The sequence below is a fragment of the Anas platyrhynchos genome, chromosome 11, assembly GCF_047663525.1.
Source record: "Anas platyrhynchos isolate ZD024472 breed Pekin duck chromosome 11, IASCAAS_PekinDuck_T2T, whole genome shotgun sequence".
NCBI classification, from domain to species: Eukaryota; Metazoa; Chordata; class Aves; order Anseriformes; family Anatidae; genus Anas; species Anas platyrhynchos.
In genome coordinates, this window is record NC_092597.1 from 16,142,501 (window position 1) to 16,157,207 (window position 14,707).

The window sequence follows — 14,707 nt, forward strand, 5'->3', positions numbered from 1 at the left end:
ATCAGCAGCTGAGGGTAGGAAAAGAACTGGTAGCTTGAGGGTAGAAATCATGGGAAATATGAACCTGACCTATAGTCATTTTTTTAACCAGCAAAGATACTTGGGAAAAGTGAAAGGAGAAGAATGGATTGAGTAAAGTACATTGTTAAAACATCACTTTCTGCCTGTCTCTATTCAAAGCAATGCACAGTTTTCTAATGAGCTCTCCTTCATTTTCATAATTAGAAGAAGGTCATACCAGAGGCTGGAAGAATCCTGGAGGCAGCACTGCTGGCTGGCTGCAGGGAGAGGATGTGTGTACTAGAACTCTCTCACTGCCTAAGAGGAGGAGCATCACTAAAATCCACTTAGCATTACCAGCATTAGTCAGGTGCAAGTCATCCTGTTTTGTCTCTGAAGCTCCTTGTAGACTCCTGCGGAATAATGTTCCTTCCCCAGATGGAGAGGTAGCTCTTCTGCTGTCAGCCCTCATAGAGCTGCTAAGATGTTTCATTGAGACCAGGACAGTAAGATTTAAAAGTCAGAATTGATTGGATTTTTTTGTGGGATCTACTTTTTTGTTCCCGTAGATAACAGATAGTCCTCATGGTAAATGTATCTTAGGTACTTCTTTTCCTAAATCAGAATCTAGCAGTGCAAATCAATTCATAGGTCTGTTGGTTGGCACATAGACACTCTTCTTTCCTTCCCTCTACCAAAACCAGTGATTTCCACAGCGTCAAGAACCAAACTGCACTGACATAGTGGCAATAAATAATGAGCATTAAGCACTTTACTTGCTATTTTTTTTAACTGCACTTGTAATGATCAAGTATTTTAAACACTTTACCAGTTTTTGTGGTGAGAGGTCTTAACGGGTAAACAATTTTTCTGCAGCTCAGTAGTGACTTGACAGGCCATAAAAACGTTTCTTTCTGTTGAAGACTGGTTTACCTCACAGCACTATCTTTGGAAGTCAGCTCCTGATCTAGTGTGTAGTGATGTGTGCAGCTTTTGAAAATATTTATGCTTCTGGTTACTGCAGGAGTTTCAGACATTATTATGGGTTACATATAATTACAAAAGGAAAATAAATTGCTGTATTAGAAATTTAAATGTAGGTTGTGATTTTAATGCTGTAACTTGGTTATTTAACAAGGTTATTATGCTCTGCTTTTCTGTATTTATGTTTAGTATGGGGCATAGATTTGCATACAAAGTTTTCCACTGTAATTCTAACCCTGTGGAATAGATTTTTAAAGGAACCAATTTTTAATCTAGTCTCTTTTGCAAAGAAAGATATAAAAACCTGTACAAGTGTGATGAAATAAATATTTTTTTGCTACATCTTGCTGTTTTTCTGAATGATTCTCTAAAATTGCTCCACATTCCCATGCACAGAGAAACTTAAAGAGACACTCAGACCTCCAGCATCTCTGAATTCAATGCAATGAGGCAGAGAAGAGCTTTCACTCCAGTTTGTACTCCCCACCAGGTGTTGTGGTGAGAGCACTCACCCTCTCAATTTCTTTGTCTGTGGTTGGTCTGTATTTACATTTTAGATGGCTTCTTTCTGTGCTTAAAGAAGGGTAATACATTCACTGAGGAGAGATTGGGGGCCTGATACTACAGAGGTTCATACGTATTTAAGTAAACATACTACAGTTTTCAGTTGGGCATGAAATTGGATATCTGGGCAGATCTTTGCAGGATTATGATTAATTAGTAAAAAGCTCAATGAGCAGAGTTCAAATCACCACTGATTATTCCTGCAAGTAAACCTTTTGCAGACAGTGGGGGCCTTTTATTAGCTATTTATTGTATATTTGTTATATTTTTATATTACTCTGAACAATAAAGGATAGGTGAATCTCTTCATTGAAATAACTTGAGGATCCTTTCTCTGAGTGCTCAATGTTTTCTATTCAGCAGGAATTAAGAGCACTTAACATTGTCTTCTGCTATGCCAAACTGGAGATGCAAATGTCCCAGTGAAGATCATCCTGTAAGATCTTGGAGGAATCCCCTGTGTAACCTAAGAAGGATGCAGCAAATTCCCAGAGTATGGGGAAGGTGAACAGCCAAAGACAATAACCAACGTAACCATATGGCTTTCAACTAGTGAATGAATACTTCTATCCTGGCGTTGTTTGTCTCCCTTTAGAGAAATGGGTCAGAGAGGACCAAAGGGTGCACAAGAGCCCCTTCCCATAGATGCATGTGCTGCTTGTAGCATTCTGTACAGTGTTTGGAGAGCAGGCCCAGAATACTGATAGCAGTATTTAAAGTATAGTTTTGTGTCCAAATTATTTAGTGCTTTAGAATAAATATTTGCATTCAGAAACACTCACTGGCATTTTTCCTTACAAAATTAGCAAAAAGATATTTCAAAATACATCTGCGGTCAGAAGGTAAGTCTTGGTTCTAAATGCCCTTGTTGCTCTCCTACTCTAGTACTACGAGACTTTTGGCTGGAGGAAGGTTGGGAGAAACTCCACTGTATTATCCTCAGCTTCCTGCCTCACCCTTGCAATATGGTGAGACTCCCCTGTGTTTGCTTTCTGGAGTCAACATGTCTCTTTCAACTGCTAGTAGAGTTACCCTATTTAGCTTTTGGCTGCTCTGCAGTTTGAATAGAGAAGCTGGAGTTTCTCAGGGCACGTTTTAGTTTTGATACCCTAAGATGCATCCCACTTTCTCTGCCTTTTATGCATCCTGTGTTGCAGTGTTTTGTTGTTGGCTTTTCCTCCTGTGGAGGTAAGGCAGGGAGCAAAAGCAGCAGAACAGAACTGAGTAATTAACCACAGAATGTGCTTCTGATAGTTCAGTTAATGGCTTAAAATAGGAGAGTGCTTACTACAGCTGTCATATTTTATTACAACCAGTATATTATTAATAAAGTCATTTTTATCATTCTACAATTTGTAACAACCATTTCTGAATGTGAAATAATACTGCATGTTATGTGCACATCTTTGCATTTTATCCCAAACAGCTTTCTCTGTAACTGCCAGTAAAACTGTATGTACTTTTCATGTGTGCTTTCTGAATGTCTGTCTCTGCTAGCCAAACAAGAGCTTCCTATGCCCCCCCCCCTTTTTTTTTTTCTGTAATATTGGCGGTAGTCTAATTACTCCTCTTACAAAGTTTCAGATGCCTTGGTGGTAACAGAGCTTGGATTTCTTCTTTTTATGATAGCTGTGATGGGCCCATCAGGTAATGCCTTGATTATATTCCATGCTTCAAAACGAGTGAGTCCTTGCATGGCAGTTGTGTGCACTTGTAATAGCTCATCACCAGGCTGAACGGTGCTGCTTTGTTCTAACGCAGTCCCTAGAGGGGGGTAAAAAGAAAAATAATAATTATTTCTATGGAGGAATTTTTAATGATTCTTTCACTCATTAAGAATCACCATCATGTTTGGTATAAACCACCTGGTCTCAGCAGGCAAAAACTACTTGCACTGCATGGGATAATGCTGCATTTAAATAAATAAATACATAAATTTTCATGGGCATAAATTAGCAGCCAGTTATAAACTGCACATTTGCATCAGCTAAGAACCTGCGTATACACATTCAAGTGCGTTACCTTTAAATATTCTGTTGATGACAATGGGTTTATCTCCATGAATAGAGCCCTTTCCTCCTTCCAGACTGAATCCCAAACCAGCAGGTGTTTTTTCTAGAGTTACAGTGCAGATTGTATCTTCAGTTGCTGAAAATAAATGGAAAGTTATCAGATGGGCACCACATATCTGGAAACATTATGAAATCTGGATCTGTTACAAAAAATGAACCCTTTTGTTTGCAAAGGCTCTATAAACTGCCAAATGAAAAAGGAAGTGATAGCTTTTAATTCCTCTTTTTGTGATTGTAAGGCCCTCTGGGAAGCTGGAGTAAGTTGTATTTGAACTCATGGCAGAATAGAAATATAAAAATGAAAGTTGGTGATATTTACTAGAATTATAAAAATATGTTCAACACATTGTATTACAATATGTTCAACATATTGTGTTGTTAACATCAAGTATTAACATACTTGAGGTTAATTTTGAAATTTTTATTAACCATGAAGCTGCTAATTTTTATTTGCAGGACATAACTAAAGCTCCAGATCTCCAGAATGTTCATTTATTTTAGAATTCCATCAATTCCTTTTCTCTCTAACAAAGTTACTCCAAATATCTATTTCAGGATTATTTATTAACTGTTCTGTCCATAATCATGGTTTTCAAATTTACCAAGCCTTACTGAGATGTTTTATGAACAGCAAGGATTTCAGGTGATGATTAAACATGTAGTAGGTGGGGGCAGCAAGGTAATCGCACTGAACTTACCAGAGTCTTGTGAGGCATCACTTGCTACTGAAGATGTACTAGAATCAATTGAAATGCTGTTTTTTTCTCCATCTTTAGGTTTTCTAGTGACAACAACAGCTTGTCTGGGTTGGCGAGCCTGTCGCATGATTGCTGAGGCATCATTGTGTGTTGCACCTTTAAGGGATTTTCCATTAATGGACAGTACTTCATCTCCTTTCTGAATGGTTCCTTCCTGAGATGCTAGTCCGTTGGGAAACACTTTATGAACCTATTGAAAATCCCAGTCACCATGCAGACACACAAGAAAGGAGAGGGGGAAAAACAAGATAAATCACTATGGTTAGTAGTTTTTACTATGTGCATTTTTCATTCTACGACAGGAAGGTTTCTAGCAGATTTCAGGGCTGAAGGCTGAAAGTATTTGTACAGAGAAGCTCTCCGGGACACAGGACTCATCAGGCAGCAAGGCAATCTGTCTAGCCCTGATATCAGATTGCCAAATACCCTGCTGCCCACAGTACGTACCGTCCCTGTACTTCTTGACCCTCTTGCTACTCTGCCAGTCAGAAGGTATGAAGCTAGTCTCTAGCTTTCAGACCCCTTGCCTGTCTATACACACACCTCACTCCTGGTAGCACTGACCACCCTGTATGGTCTTCTGTAAGCGTTGGGGTCTTCTATAAGCATGAGGGCTGTAGGTTGTTCGATTTTAGAGCTGTTTAGGATGGTACCCGAGGAAACAGGACGCCACGACCAGTCACCTGGAGAGGGCAGCACTGTGCAGAAGAATCTCATTCTTGCACACTTAAGACTGATTTTTCTGATCTGTCAGCACAGCTGCCTGTTTTGATTATGCCAAAAGAAAACCTCTGTAGCAGAAAACCAGCAAGTTATACATTTCTTTTTAGATAGAGTAGTTGTTTTCAGAGTATTTTATGAAAGATGCTACTTACTGTTATCACTTTGTTTTCTAGATCAACGCCACCTGCCAGGCTGAATCCAAGCCCAGTGTCTTCCTCTTTATGCAGAATTGTAACATGAATATCATCAAATTCCTAGGCAGAGAAGTGAATTGTGTTAAGAACATCTTAATATATAAATCAGATATAATATATAACTGGAATCCATACATTTTCTTTTTGTCCATGGGAATTTTGTAATGAAGCCTAAGGACATGGATTTGATGCTGAGACATGTTTATAGTTCTGATCAAATTCACAAATCAATTACCTATTTTATAAAATGTTTTTGTGTCTAAAACTGTTATGTTCTGTAAATAGGTTATCTATTAGGGCTGGACTATAAATTGGATGATATTAAAGTCTTTATAGTTTTGGAATACACACATTTAGCCTTGTTTTTGGCTCACATTGAACGTTATCAAAATTCTAGATGAATCCAGTAGGACTAAAGGATGTTCAATCCCCAAGAGTATGCATTAGGAATCTCAGACTGGGAACCCACAAAAAAATGAAAGGTGTCCCAAATATCAGTGTCTACTTCTGCATACACTGCCCTCACCTGCTATGTAGCTGTTATCAGTTACTTAAATGGGTGTTAGTCTTGCTTAGTTATCTTGGTAGACTTCTTTAAGATTTCAGACCAAAAGAACTAAGTATTGCTACTGATACATATTAATTTCATTTCTGAAAAATGTAAGGTCACAAAGATTAAGTAGGCACATCCACTCCACAGCTCTCTGAAAATCACACAGAAAAAAACGTTGATTTACCTTTAAGGTTGCTTCATCTAGTGATTTTACTTCCTCTATAAGCTTTGCTAACTCCTCAGGGGAAAGCAGAGAGATGACGGACTGCCCTGACACACCGGATGCTTGAGGTGAGCCGTGTTCCTGTTTCTCTTCCTCTTTCTCGCTGTCTGCTAAGCTCACAGTGTATTCTCTCAACTCAGAAAGGCTGTTTCCCATTGTGAATAGAATAAAAAGTAAACGTTGAGTTATGAAAGACAATGTTATACACAAGCATAGAACAGACAATTCTAGAGCAGTCATATTTTGATTACCGTTTTTGGGGAGGCAGCTCTCTTGCAAAATAAGTCTTATAAATACATATATCATAGCCTAACAGAAGCAGGATCCATCATATAGGAGAACAAGAATAATCTCTCGGCTCCAGGCTAAAACAGACCTGAATAAATATCTGTGGTTTTGTTGCTGATTTTTTTGTTTTTCAACTTCTCACTTTCATGTGATTTTGTGTTTTCCAGATAAGCCTGGAATTAGATAAAGAGGGGGGTTGTGATTTGGGGCTATTTCATTTTTTATCAAGAAAGAAATTCTTGTAGGTATGCATGTAAGGTTGTTTTTCTAAGAGGCAATTTTCACAGTATTTTTAATTAGAGCTAGAAAATACTACTCAAGTTGTGCAGATTTAAGAGATTCAGATGCACACTTGAAATCCAGAGTTTATCTGTATCACCATGTATATATCTTGATGTGTAGCCATCACAGACTGTAACTCTCTGGAAAAAGGTAATAAGTTTTGTTAATAAAATTGTATCTGAGAAGACAAATAGATTTTTTTTTTTTTTTTAATAGAATTTTTGCAAGGTTCAAATGTACTTTTGAAATATTTTGCCAAGTGTTATCTTTATTCACTTTGTTCTTTCCTGAAATCCCTGACTAGCTGTTAACAGAAAATGTATATGAATCATAGGAAGCAATACTGATCATGGTGATACTGTTGTGTTATGGGGAGTGCCTAGGCTCCACTCCACTACATCACTTTCATGTACCTGAGCCAGAATTGCTTCTGCTTAAGATAGAAGTATTATTGCAGTGATACACAGTATAACTGCGTAACTTACCCAGAGAGTTGGTGGCACTCAAGTCAAACATTAGGAGTGACAGGATTTTTACATCACCTCATCATTTTAACTAGCTACAGCATTTGCTTTTGGGGAAGCCTAATCATAAGGTTTTCACATAATTTAGAAATAACGTACTCAAATTCCTCTGTTTCCTCACTGGCAAATGCATACTTTTCATCATTATCAATGATGTTTTTACCTTCAGCATCTTTAACTAGGAGGAACTTTGAAATATGTCCACGTTTATATAAAACAAATAAAAAATAAAAGTAATAATCACACAAGTCATTCAAACTTTTGTGCTCTTAAAAGTTCCTTAACTCAATTTGCGTTTTACTATTGTGTGCTCCTAACGTAGAGTGTTAATCTGTCAGCTAATCAGAACACAGACCCAGCAATACTGATCTGCAAATCTGATTTTAAATACGGTATCTTACTTTAGAGAAAATCCAGTGTCCATGTGATGATTCTCACTTGCAGGTAAGAGAGAAGTCCCATCCTCCTCCACAGAGGACTGAGATAAGGTTTCCAGAGCTTCCCACGCACTGTTTCCAGAAGGGACTGGGGACTGAGGAAGGCAAAGCAAAGATTTCATCAAAGCAGATGACACCTGGCTACTGATGGAATAGATTTTGCTGTATTTTTCATCGTATGTCTTCATCATCTCACAGGACTGGGTACTGGTAAGTGGAAAGCTTCGTGATCTTAGGTTATGTGCTTTTGTTACTGATAATGCACGGGAAGTTGGAACAGTTTCTGTAGTTAAAAGGCCTGAGGAATTTTCAGGGTTGGCATTGTTGCTTTCCTCTGAGCTAGCTGCAAGGGCCTCCTTGGGAGGCGAAGTTCTGTCTAGGCTTTTAGTACCAGTGACCACAGATGACTTTGACTGTTGTTGGCTGTTTTCAGAGCATTTGAGAAAGGCTTGGTTAAAATGGGTTGGAGACCCCTCTGACCCTTTTGGGCTGGGAGGGTGCTCTTTCTGGACAGATGTTTTCAGGCTAAAACTTCGGTGCACTTTTTCAGGTGACTGCGGAGCACTCAAAGATTCAAATGAGCTTATTCTTTGTTTTATTGATGATCCCCTGGAAGAGAGACAGGATAAACTGGACTGCAGTTCTTTGGTGGAAATACTCTGAAGGCCAGGAGGACTTTGATCTGCCTGTGTTTTCAGGTCTGAATTTGCTTTCCTCAGTCCTTTCAGACTTTGGCGAAACCAGGCTGGCTTAGGTGCAACAGGAGGACCCTTTTTCACAATGTCATTTTCATCTGATTTTAGCACTTTTGAACTGACTATTTCTGATTCTGATTTCTGCAGAACCGCCTCTGAGCTGCTTCGGTTTTGATTTTCTTCATTTGTGTTGATGCCAGGTTGCAAATCTAAGTGGCTGTTGTCTTCACTCATTGTAGGATTAAATAAACTTTTTATGCAGTCAGAAATCTTAACCCAAGGGTCTTCTGTTGTTGTATCAAGAGTATAATCTACCCGTGCTTGCCTCTTAAGTACAGGCCTTTGTATTGATGAAAGTAGACTTCCTATATTAGAGAAAGATTGATTATTAGCAAGGTGCCTTCTCCTTCTCCTTATCCATCTGTTATTTATGCATCCTATTACTTCACTAAATTTGAATTTCATTCATCTCTATAAGTATTTTCTCTATTTTTTTAACATTTTTTAGAAAACTTAAATGTTTTAAATTCACAGCTCTTGATCTACAAGTTCTGTTTCCTGACATTGAAATTAACTGAAAAACCAGGCTTGCTTAGGCACAGGCTCTTTTTTCCAAAGGAGCTGTAACTTCTAAAGGTAACCTGAAATTTTGAGATGCTGAAGTCATAATGCAAACTATAGCAGTTAAACTAGATGGATAAAATTGCAATGTCTCCTGCAGTGCAGTGAAAAAGCTGTTGTTACAGTAAATTCTTTTAAAAGCTCATTTTTGTTTCCTACATTTTTAAGTATATCCTGGTGTAAACAGACTCTCCCATGAAGATCTTAGATTAATGTTTATGCTAGCTGAAATTTGTGCAAACTTTTCCACTTATATTTTTCTAGTAATTACAAACTGAATTCTCTTGTAAGAATATTTCATACGTTACAGACTAAAAAAGTATCTTAATGTCTTATAGGTTAGATACAGTAGAGATGAATGGAAGCAAATTTTTCTTTGTACGTTTGCACAGTTACTTTTATCTGCCGCAGAATAAAGAAAGATATAATGTTTAAGGAAATATTCTTTTAATGATCTGAGACAGAAGGTACAAATTTCTGTAAAGGTTTAGGTTGGAAGGGGACCTCCTGAGGTTGTTTAGTTCCCTTAACACTACTTCCTTTAATTTTTTAAGATAGTAATTTATTATCCATGGTTTGTACCGTTACAATGCTTGTCTTGAATCTATACATCAAATTGTATTTTAGAAATACTAAAACAAAACTTTAATATTATTTTTTTTCAATATAAATAAGCAAAGCATCATCTGAAAAAATACAGTAATAGTATACTTGTAAAAAGTTTAAATGGACAAGAAATCATCTAGTGTCCTTCTTTTAATGCCTTTTTCAAGGCCTGATCAATGGATTAAAATTTCATCTGTTCACCCAAAAAAATTACAAACATGGGTGAAGTCTACATTTAAAGATGGAGGTGAAGTCAACCCAAACTAAATGCTAGTTTCATCTGCAAGCGTCACATTAAACATACCTAAATTTGATTTTCTTTCTTGATCTCTGCCTGCCGGAACAGCAGCTGTGTGTTCAGTATGATATGCTGTAGGAGAAGTGGCGAAGACACTGTGAGTTACGTCTGTTTGATGTCCCTCTAGCATTGGTTCTCTAACTTCCTGCTGAACAAACAGGAAATTGAAGCATGTCAGAATGTAATTGTGCAAACCACACTACATGAATCTGAATAAAAACATTTTCATTTACTTGTAATCTGAAAAGAAATACTGAGTAGGAATCAAGTTTTCACTTCTGCTTGAGATGTATTCCTCATATGGTTTAAATGTTTCTGTATTTCAAGAGACCCAGCCTGGTATTTTATGGCACACTGGTAAACAGGCTGAAAAAAAATATGCAGTTAACTTCCCAAAAATTTAGTCAACAGCAAAAACACCATAAACCATTTTTTTTCTCTTGAAGACCTTTTGCCCTTAAGGACAAGCTAAATCATGACTGCACCTTCAGAACTCTCCCTTTCATATTCTTGGCTGGTAACATGGTGAGAGGATTAATTTGAGGTTACAATGAATGCTATTGTCAGCACCATTAACAGATGCTCTTGATTCCTTTGTTAGCAATGACACTAAATTGCCATCTGCTCTATTGTGATGCTGGAAATTCCCTCTGTAGTTAAACTACAGGATTACAAATAGGAAGCAAAAACAAGCAGGGACTGTGTGTCCTGAAAAAAAATAAAATAAAATAAAAATAAAGTAATTGAAGATTTTTTTGAAGTTTTCTGTAACGTGGTAGTGGTGGTTGTGCAGCTTTCTTGTTCTAGGAAAACCTTTCTCCACTCTCACTAGGGGCCTACTTGAAAGTTGTGCTTGTATTCTGTTGCTATTATGTATGGACATTGTACTTTCAGTAAGTGAAGCACCATTTTGTTTTGTACCCAAATGTACAGTTTGATCTTATTCTTATAGGGATTATAGCTACTGTATTGATGCAGTTTAAAGCATGGTCAAAAACATCAATTAATCAATAATCATTCTTGGTTATGAAAAAGCAACCTTACAGTCTGCAGAACCCCCATACAAAACCTATGGTATGCAGCCTCAAACTGGCTAGTATTAAAAGGTTGGAGAAAGGAGAAAAAAAAAGAAAAAAAAAAAAGGCAGCAATAAAACCTCTTAACAATCTGAAATACTTTCTGACATGAAACTCTGTTTCCCTGGGACAGAGGACTATTTGCCTGAGATATACAAACCTTCCTTCTAGAGGAAATTATTTTCATTAACAGAAAAACTTGATTTTTCACAGATTTTATTGATCTTAAGATGGATTTTTTCTCCCTATCATTTGGAATAACTGAAGGGTAAAGGATAATAAATTGTGTGCAGTGATAAATTCAATAATATTTAACTTCCCTGAATTTTACTTCTGGTAGGTGATTCTAGTAGCTGTTGATGAGAATGTTTCTACTGCTCTCTTCTTAGGGGACGGGAAAAGCATCTTTCATGAGGTGCTGAATTGAAACTTTCTTGAATGTTAACATTATACCTCAACTTCAGTCTAAGCTGTATCAGTTTATTTTGACTTGTGCAGGTTGGGAAATGTTTTGCTTTGCATTGAGATCTGTTCATTTCTACTGACATTACTAAATTCAGGGGGAAGAGGTTCCATTTTTAAACAAACCACAACTTTGTTTCAGCATGCATATCTCACAATCCTTCACACTCCTGCAAATGTGAAACACTGTGTCTTACGATTTTATCTTAGATAAGAGAAGGAACTAGTATTTAGTAATGTACAAATATGCACTTAATTTTTCAAATACTCATCAACACATGTTTACCTGATAACTTATATGGGTTTATTTAATACCTCATCTCTTCATCTCAAAAAAAAAAAAAAAAAAGCGCCCAAGGTTACCTGCTGCATATTGTTAGTGCTTTCTTCCGAAGAAGTCCAGTGGTGAAACAAAGCAATTGTTTCACGACTTCTCTGCTTATATGACTGTGAATTTTGAAGTTAGGAAGAACCATAGCAAGCTGATAAGCTGATATCAAAGGCAGTCCAAACTCCTCCAGTCCCAGCCCACAGAACCTCACTGTTGCAGTCCCACTAGGACACAGAATGCTCGATACTGCCAGTGGCACATGTTCCAAGGGAATGTCAATAGGGAATTTTTCTTTAGGCTGTTCTAACTAGGATTCAAACTCGCAGTCTCAGATATAGAATCAAATTTCCTTCAGACACTTCTCTGCACTCTGACCAGTTTTGAACATCATGTTTAGAACTCAGGTGGCTTCACTCAGATACATTCTCCATTATTTTCAAAACAGAACCACATTATACCCTTCCCCCAGTCCTCACAAATATAAATACACTCTTTGTTCCCTGTTTTTCTGTTATCATTGAAGTCAATCTCTCTGCTTTACTCCTTCCCCTGCCTCACTCACAAATGCACACACTTAAATTTTGCAAATTTTGCTTTACCTGAAGGTTTGCAGAAGGTGATATAGCCACTTCGGATACCAGCTTTTCGTTTCTGTCTGCATTACACTGGTCGTTTCCTGTGCAGTCCTGCTTAAAATATTTCCTTGGTGGAGGTTTGGGCTTTGATGATTTAGGTTTTCTAACAAGAATCTCTGTTGGTTTCTTAGCGTTTTGCAAGGGTCGACCTCCTTCACTACAAGTAGGAGGGGAATTTCTTTCCAAATTATTTCCAGACAATGAGTACAGCAGGCCAGGCTGTCTTGTAATTGGTACATCAATGCTATGTACCCTTTCTTTCAAGTCACACAGTTGGTATGCAGCTCCATTACTACACAAGGACCGAGGGTTGTAGCTGCTGTCACTGCTGGAGCGGGTCATTAGCTTCTGTGCCCTGCGATTGCAATAAGCAGCATTCTTTTCAATGTGTTTTTCACATGGGTGTCTTCCATGCCAGCTTGTGTCTAGTTTTTTGACACCTGTATCAGGAACACGATCAACATGGCTATTCAGATACATGCAAAGGGCTTGCTCCTAATATTCAGCTGATTAAATTTGTGGCTAAATGCCTTCATCAGTTGATGCAAAGTTGTGATTTATGCATCACACCGTTAAAGTTGTGGCAATGGTTAAATTCAGTTCTTTGTTGTCATGGTCTTGTCACCTACTGACAGTCTGAAAAGCTTTAAGCAGCAATTTTGCACTGGAAAGGATAAGTAAGAGCAATAAGTTGTTTGCACAATGCATTTTTTTTTCTTGCTGTGGATCAAAGAAATGTCTTTTCTCATCATTCTTTAGTAACTTATTTTAGGAGGCATGTTAGGAGTCATGTACTGTGAGCTCTTCTCCTCTTCTTTCCGACTCCAGGCGACTTGAGTCTTACCAAGGATTCTACTACAACACGTACTCATCCTATATATCTTCTAAAGTCAAAATTACTGCATGTCAATTAATGCAGTCATCCCCTTACCTTCAGTACTCCATTGGTGTCTATCTCTTCCAAATCTGTTGCTTTCCACAGCTTGTGCAACAGCTTCTTTTAGCTGTTGCTCAGATACCTAGGAAATATCATGCTGTTATACTCTCACAAGACTGTTGTGTGATGAGTAACATTTAAATCTCGATTCCTTTTGCAAAGTTTTCTAATTTTTCTAAGTTCTCTAATTGAAATAAATAGACCTAGTTATATCATGTATCAGAGAATTTTAAAGCTAAGCAAATACACACCATTATATTGGCATATATTCCAATATAGTTGAAATTTCTCTATACACATGGTTTTTATAGTGTTTTTTTTTTTTTTTTTTGGTAAAATGGGATCTGTCAAAGATAAATGTCCTTTTTGCATATTTCACTAGAAATTTAATTATAGACTTACCAGTGTAAGATGATTTAATACTGAGTTTTTATGATAATTTAATGCAATGAATTAAACGTTATCATTTATACTGCACTTGTGTTAGGAAGCATTTTGTAGAAAATTATTTTAAGAAAAAATATTTTAATAATAAACATTGGTTGAACAAGCCCTAAATTTTCATTATGGTATGGAAGATGATGGCTGTATGAATCTTTCTTCCCCCCTTCTCCCTCTTTCGGGGTGGAGGGGTATGTTCCCTCTTCCAAGGGAAAAATTATTTCTTCTTATTAAGAATTCTTTCTTGAATAGAGTTTATTGTTCTAAGAAATATACTTTGTTTTATCCCTTAAATGTTATTTCTGTAGTTTTCTTATTCACAGCACAGAAACTTATGTAAGACTGTCTCCATCAATCTTCAAATCTTACTTGATTATATGTAAGAGCATATCTCAGGTTTGTACCTTAATCTGTCTCATACTTGCAGTGATGCTTATAGAGGGATCACAATCTTTGCTATTAACATTCTTTCACTTGTTTGTAGATTAGCACCTCTTTTCTTACTTAATCTTAGTTCATCAGTTTGGTGTTTTTTTTGGTTTTATTTTTTTGAAAATCAGAAAGAATACAATGATACCTGTGGTTCAGGGTGTCTGCTGATAATAATTTGCACTGCACCAGGATCACAGTGACTCAGCATGGCATAAACTTCGTTAAGAGTCATATTTTGTACTGATGCTTCATTAATTTCAATAATTTCATCTCCACACCTACAGAGATGCATATAAAAATAATAAAAAAAAAGGATGTGAACAAAACAGATGTTTTATTTTCCTCCCAACCTTGTCTCACCCATGTAAAAATATGCAAGAAACAGATTCCACATGGTTGACCTCTAATTTGATTACAGATTAATCACCATGTCTCATTGTTCCCTTTACATAAAATGGAATTGGAATGAGCTGGATGTCGAGTTTTCTTCAATTTATAGCCTTGTTGCATGCAATTTATGAACTTCATGCTCAGCTATGCATGCTTTGTGTCTGTGATCTTTCTGCTGTAT

General features: G+C 37.1%; 2 protein-coding genes across 8 annotated transcripts in view; one reads left to right on the forward strand and one right to left on the reverse strand.

The window, feature by feature from the left end:
• The window catches only part of STARD5 (StAR related lipid transfer domain containing 5), a 5,449-nt gene extending 4,123 nt beyond the window's left edge, over positions 1-1,326 (forward strand). The window contains exon 6 of the mRNA XM_072043560.1: positions 1-1,326. This exon is cut by the window's left edge and continues 166 nt beyond it. The gene's annotated coding sequence lies outside the window, so the exon portion shown is untranslated.
• A 1,510-nt stretch (positions 1,327-2,836) lies between these two features.
• IL16 (interleukin 16) overlaps positions 2,837-14,707 on the reverse strand; it is a 45,631-nt gene continuing 33,760 nt past the window's right edge. For 6 of the 7 annotated variants that reach the window (XM_038184735.2, XM_072043553.1, XM_027465730.3 and 3 more), the window contains 10 exons: positions 14,282-14,414; positions 13,258-13,345; positions 12,291-12,766; positions 9,829-9,970; positions 7,567-8,662; positions 6,033-6,216; positions 5,254-5,355; positions 4,319-4,568; positions 3,571-3,696; positions 2,837-3,312 (listed from right to left, as the gene is read on the reverse strand). In XM_038184735.2, coding sequence (XP_038040663.2) covers positions 3,119-3,312; positions 3,571-3,696; positions 4,319-4,568; positions 5,254-5,355; positions 6,033-6,216; positions 7,567-8,662; positions 9,829-9,970; positions 12,291-12,766; positions 13,258-13,345; positions 14,282-14,414 — 2,791 coding nt within the window. In that variant the 3' untranslated portion in view covers positions 2,837-3,118. The remainder of the gene's footprint in view (positions 3,313-3,570; positions 3,697-4,318; positions 4,569-5,253; positions 5,356-6,032; positions 6,217-7,566; positions 8,663-9,828; positions 9,971-12,290; positions 12,767-13,257; positions 13,346-14,281; positions 14,415-14,707) is intronic. The other variant, XM_027465729.3, reaches the window with a different exon arrangement.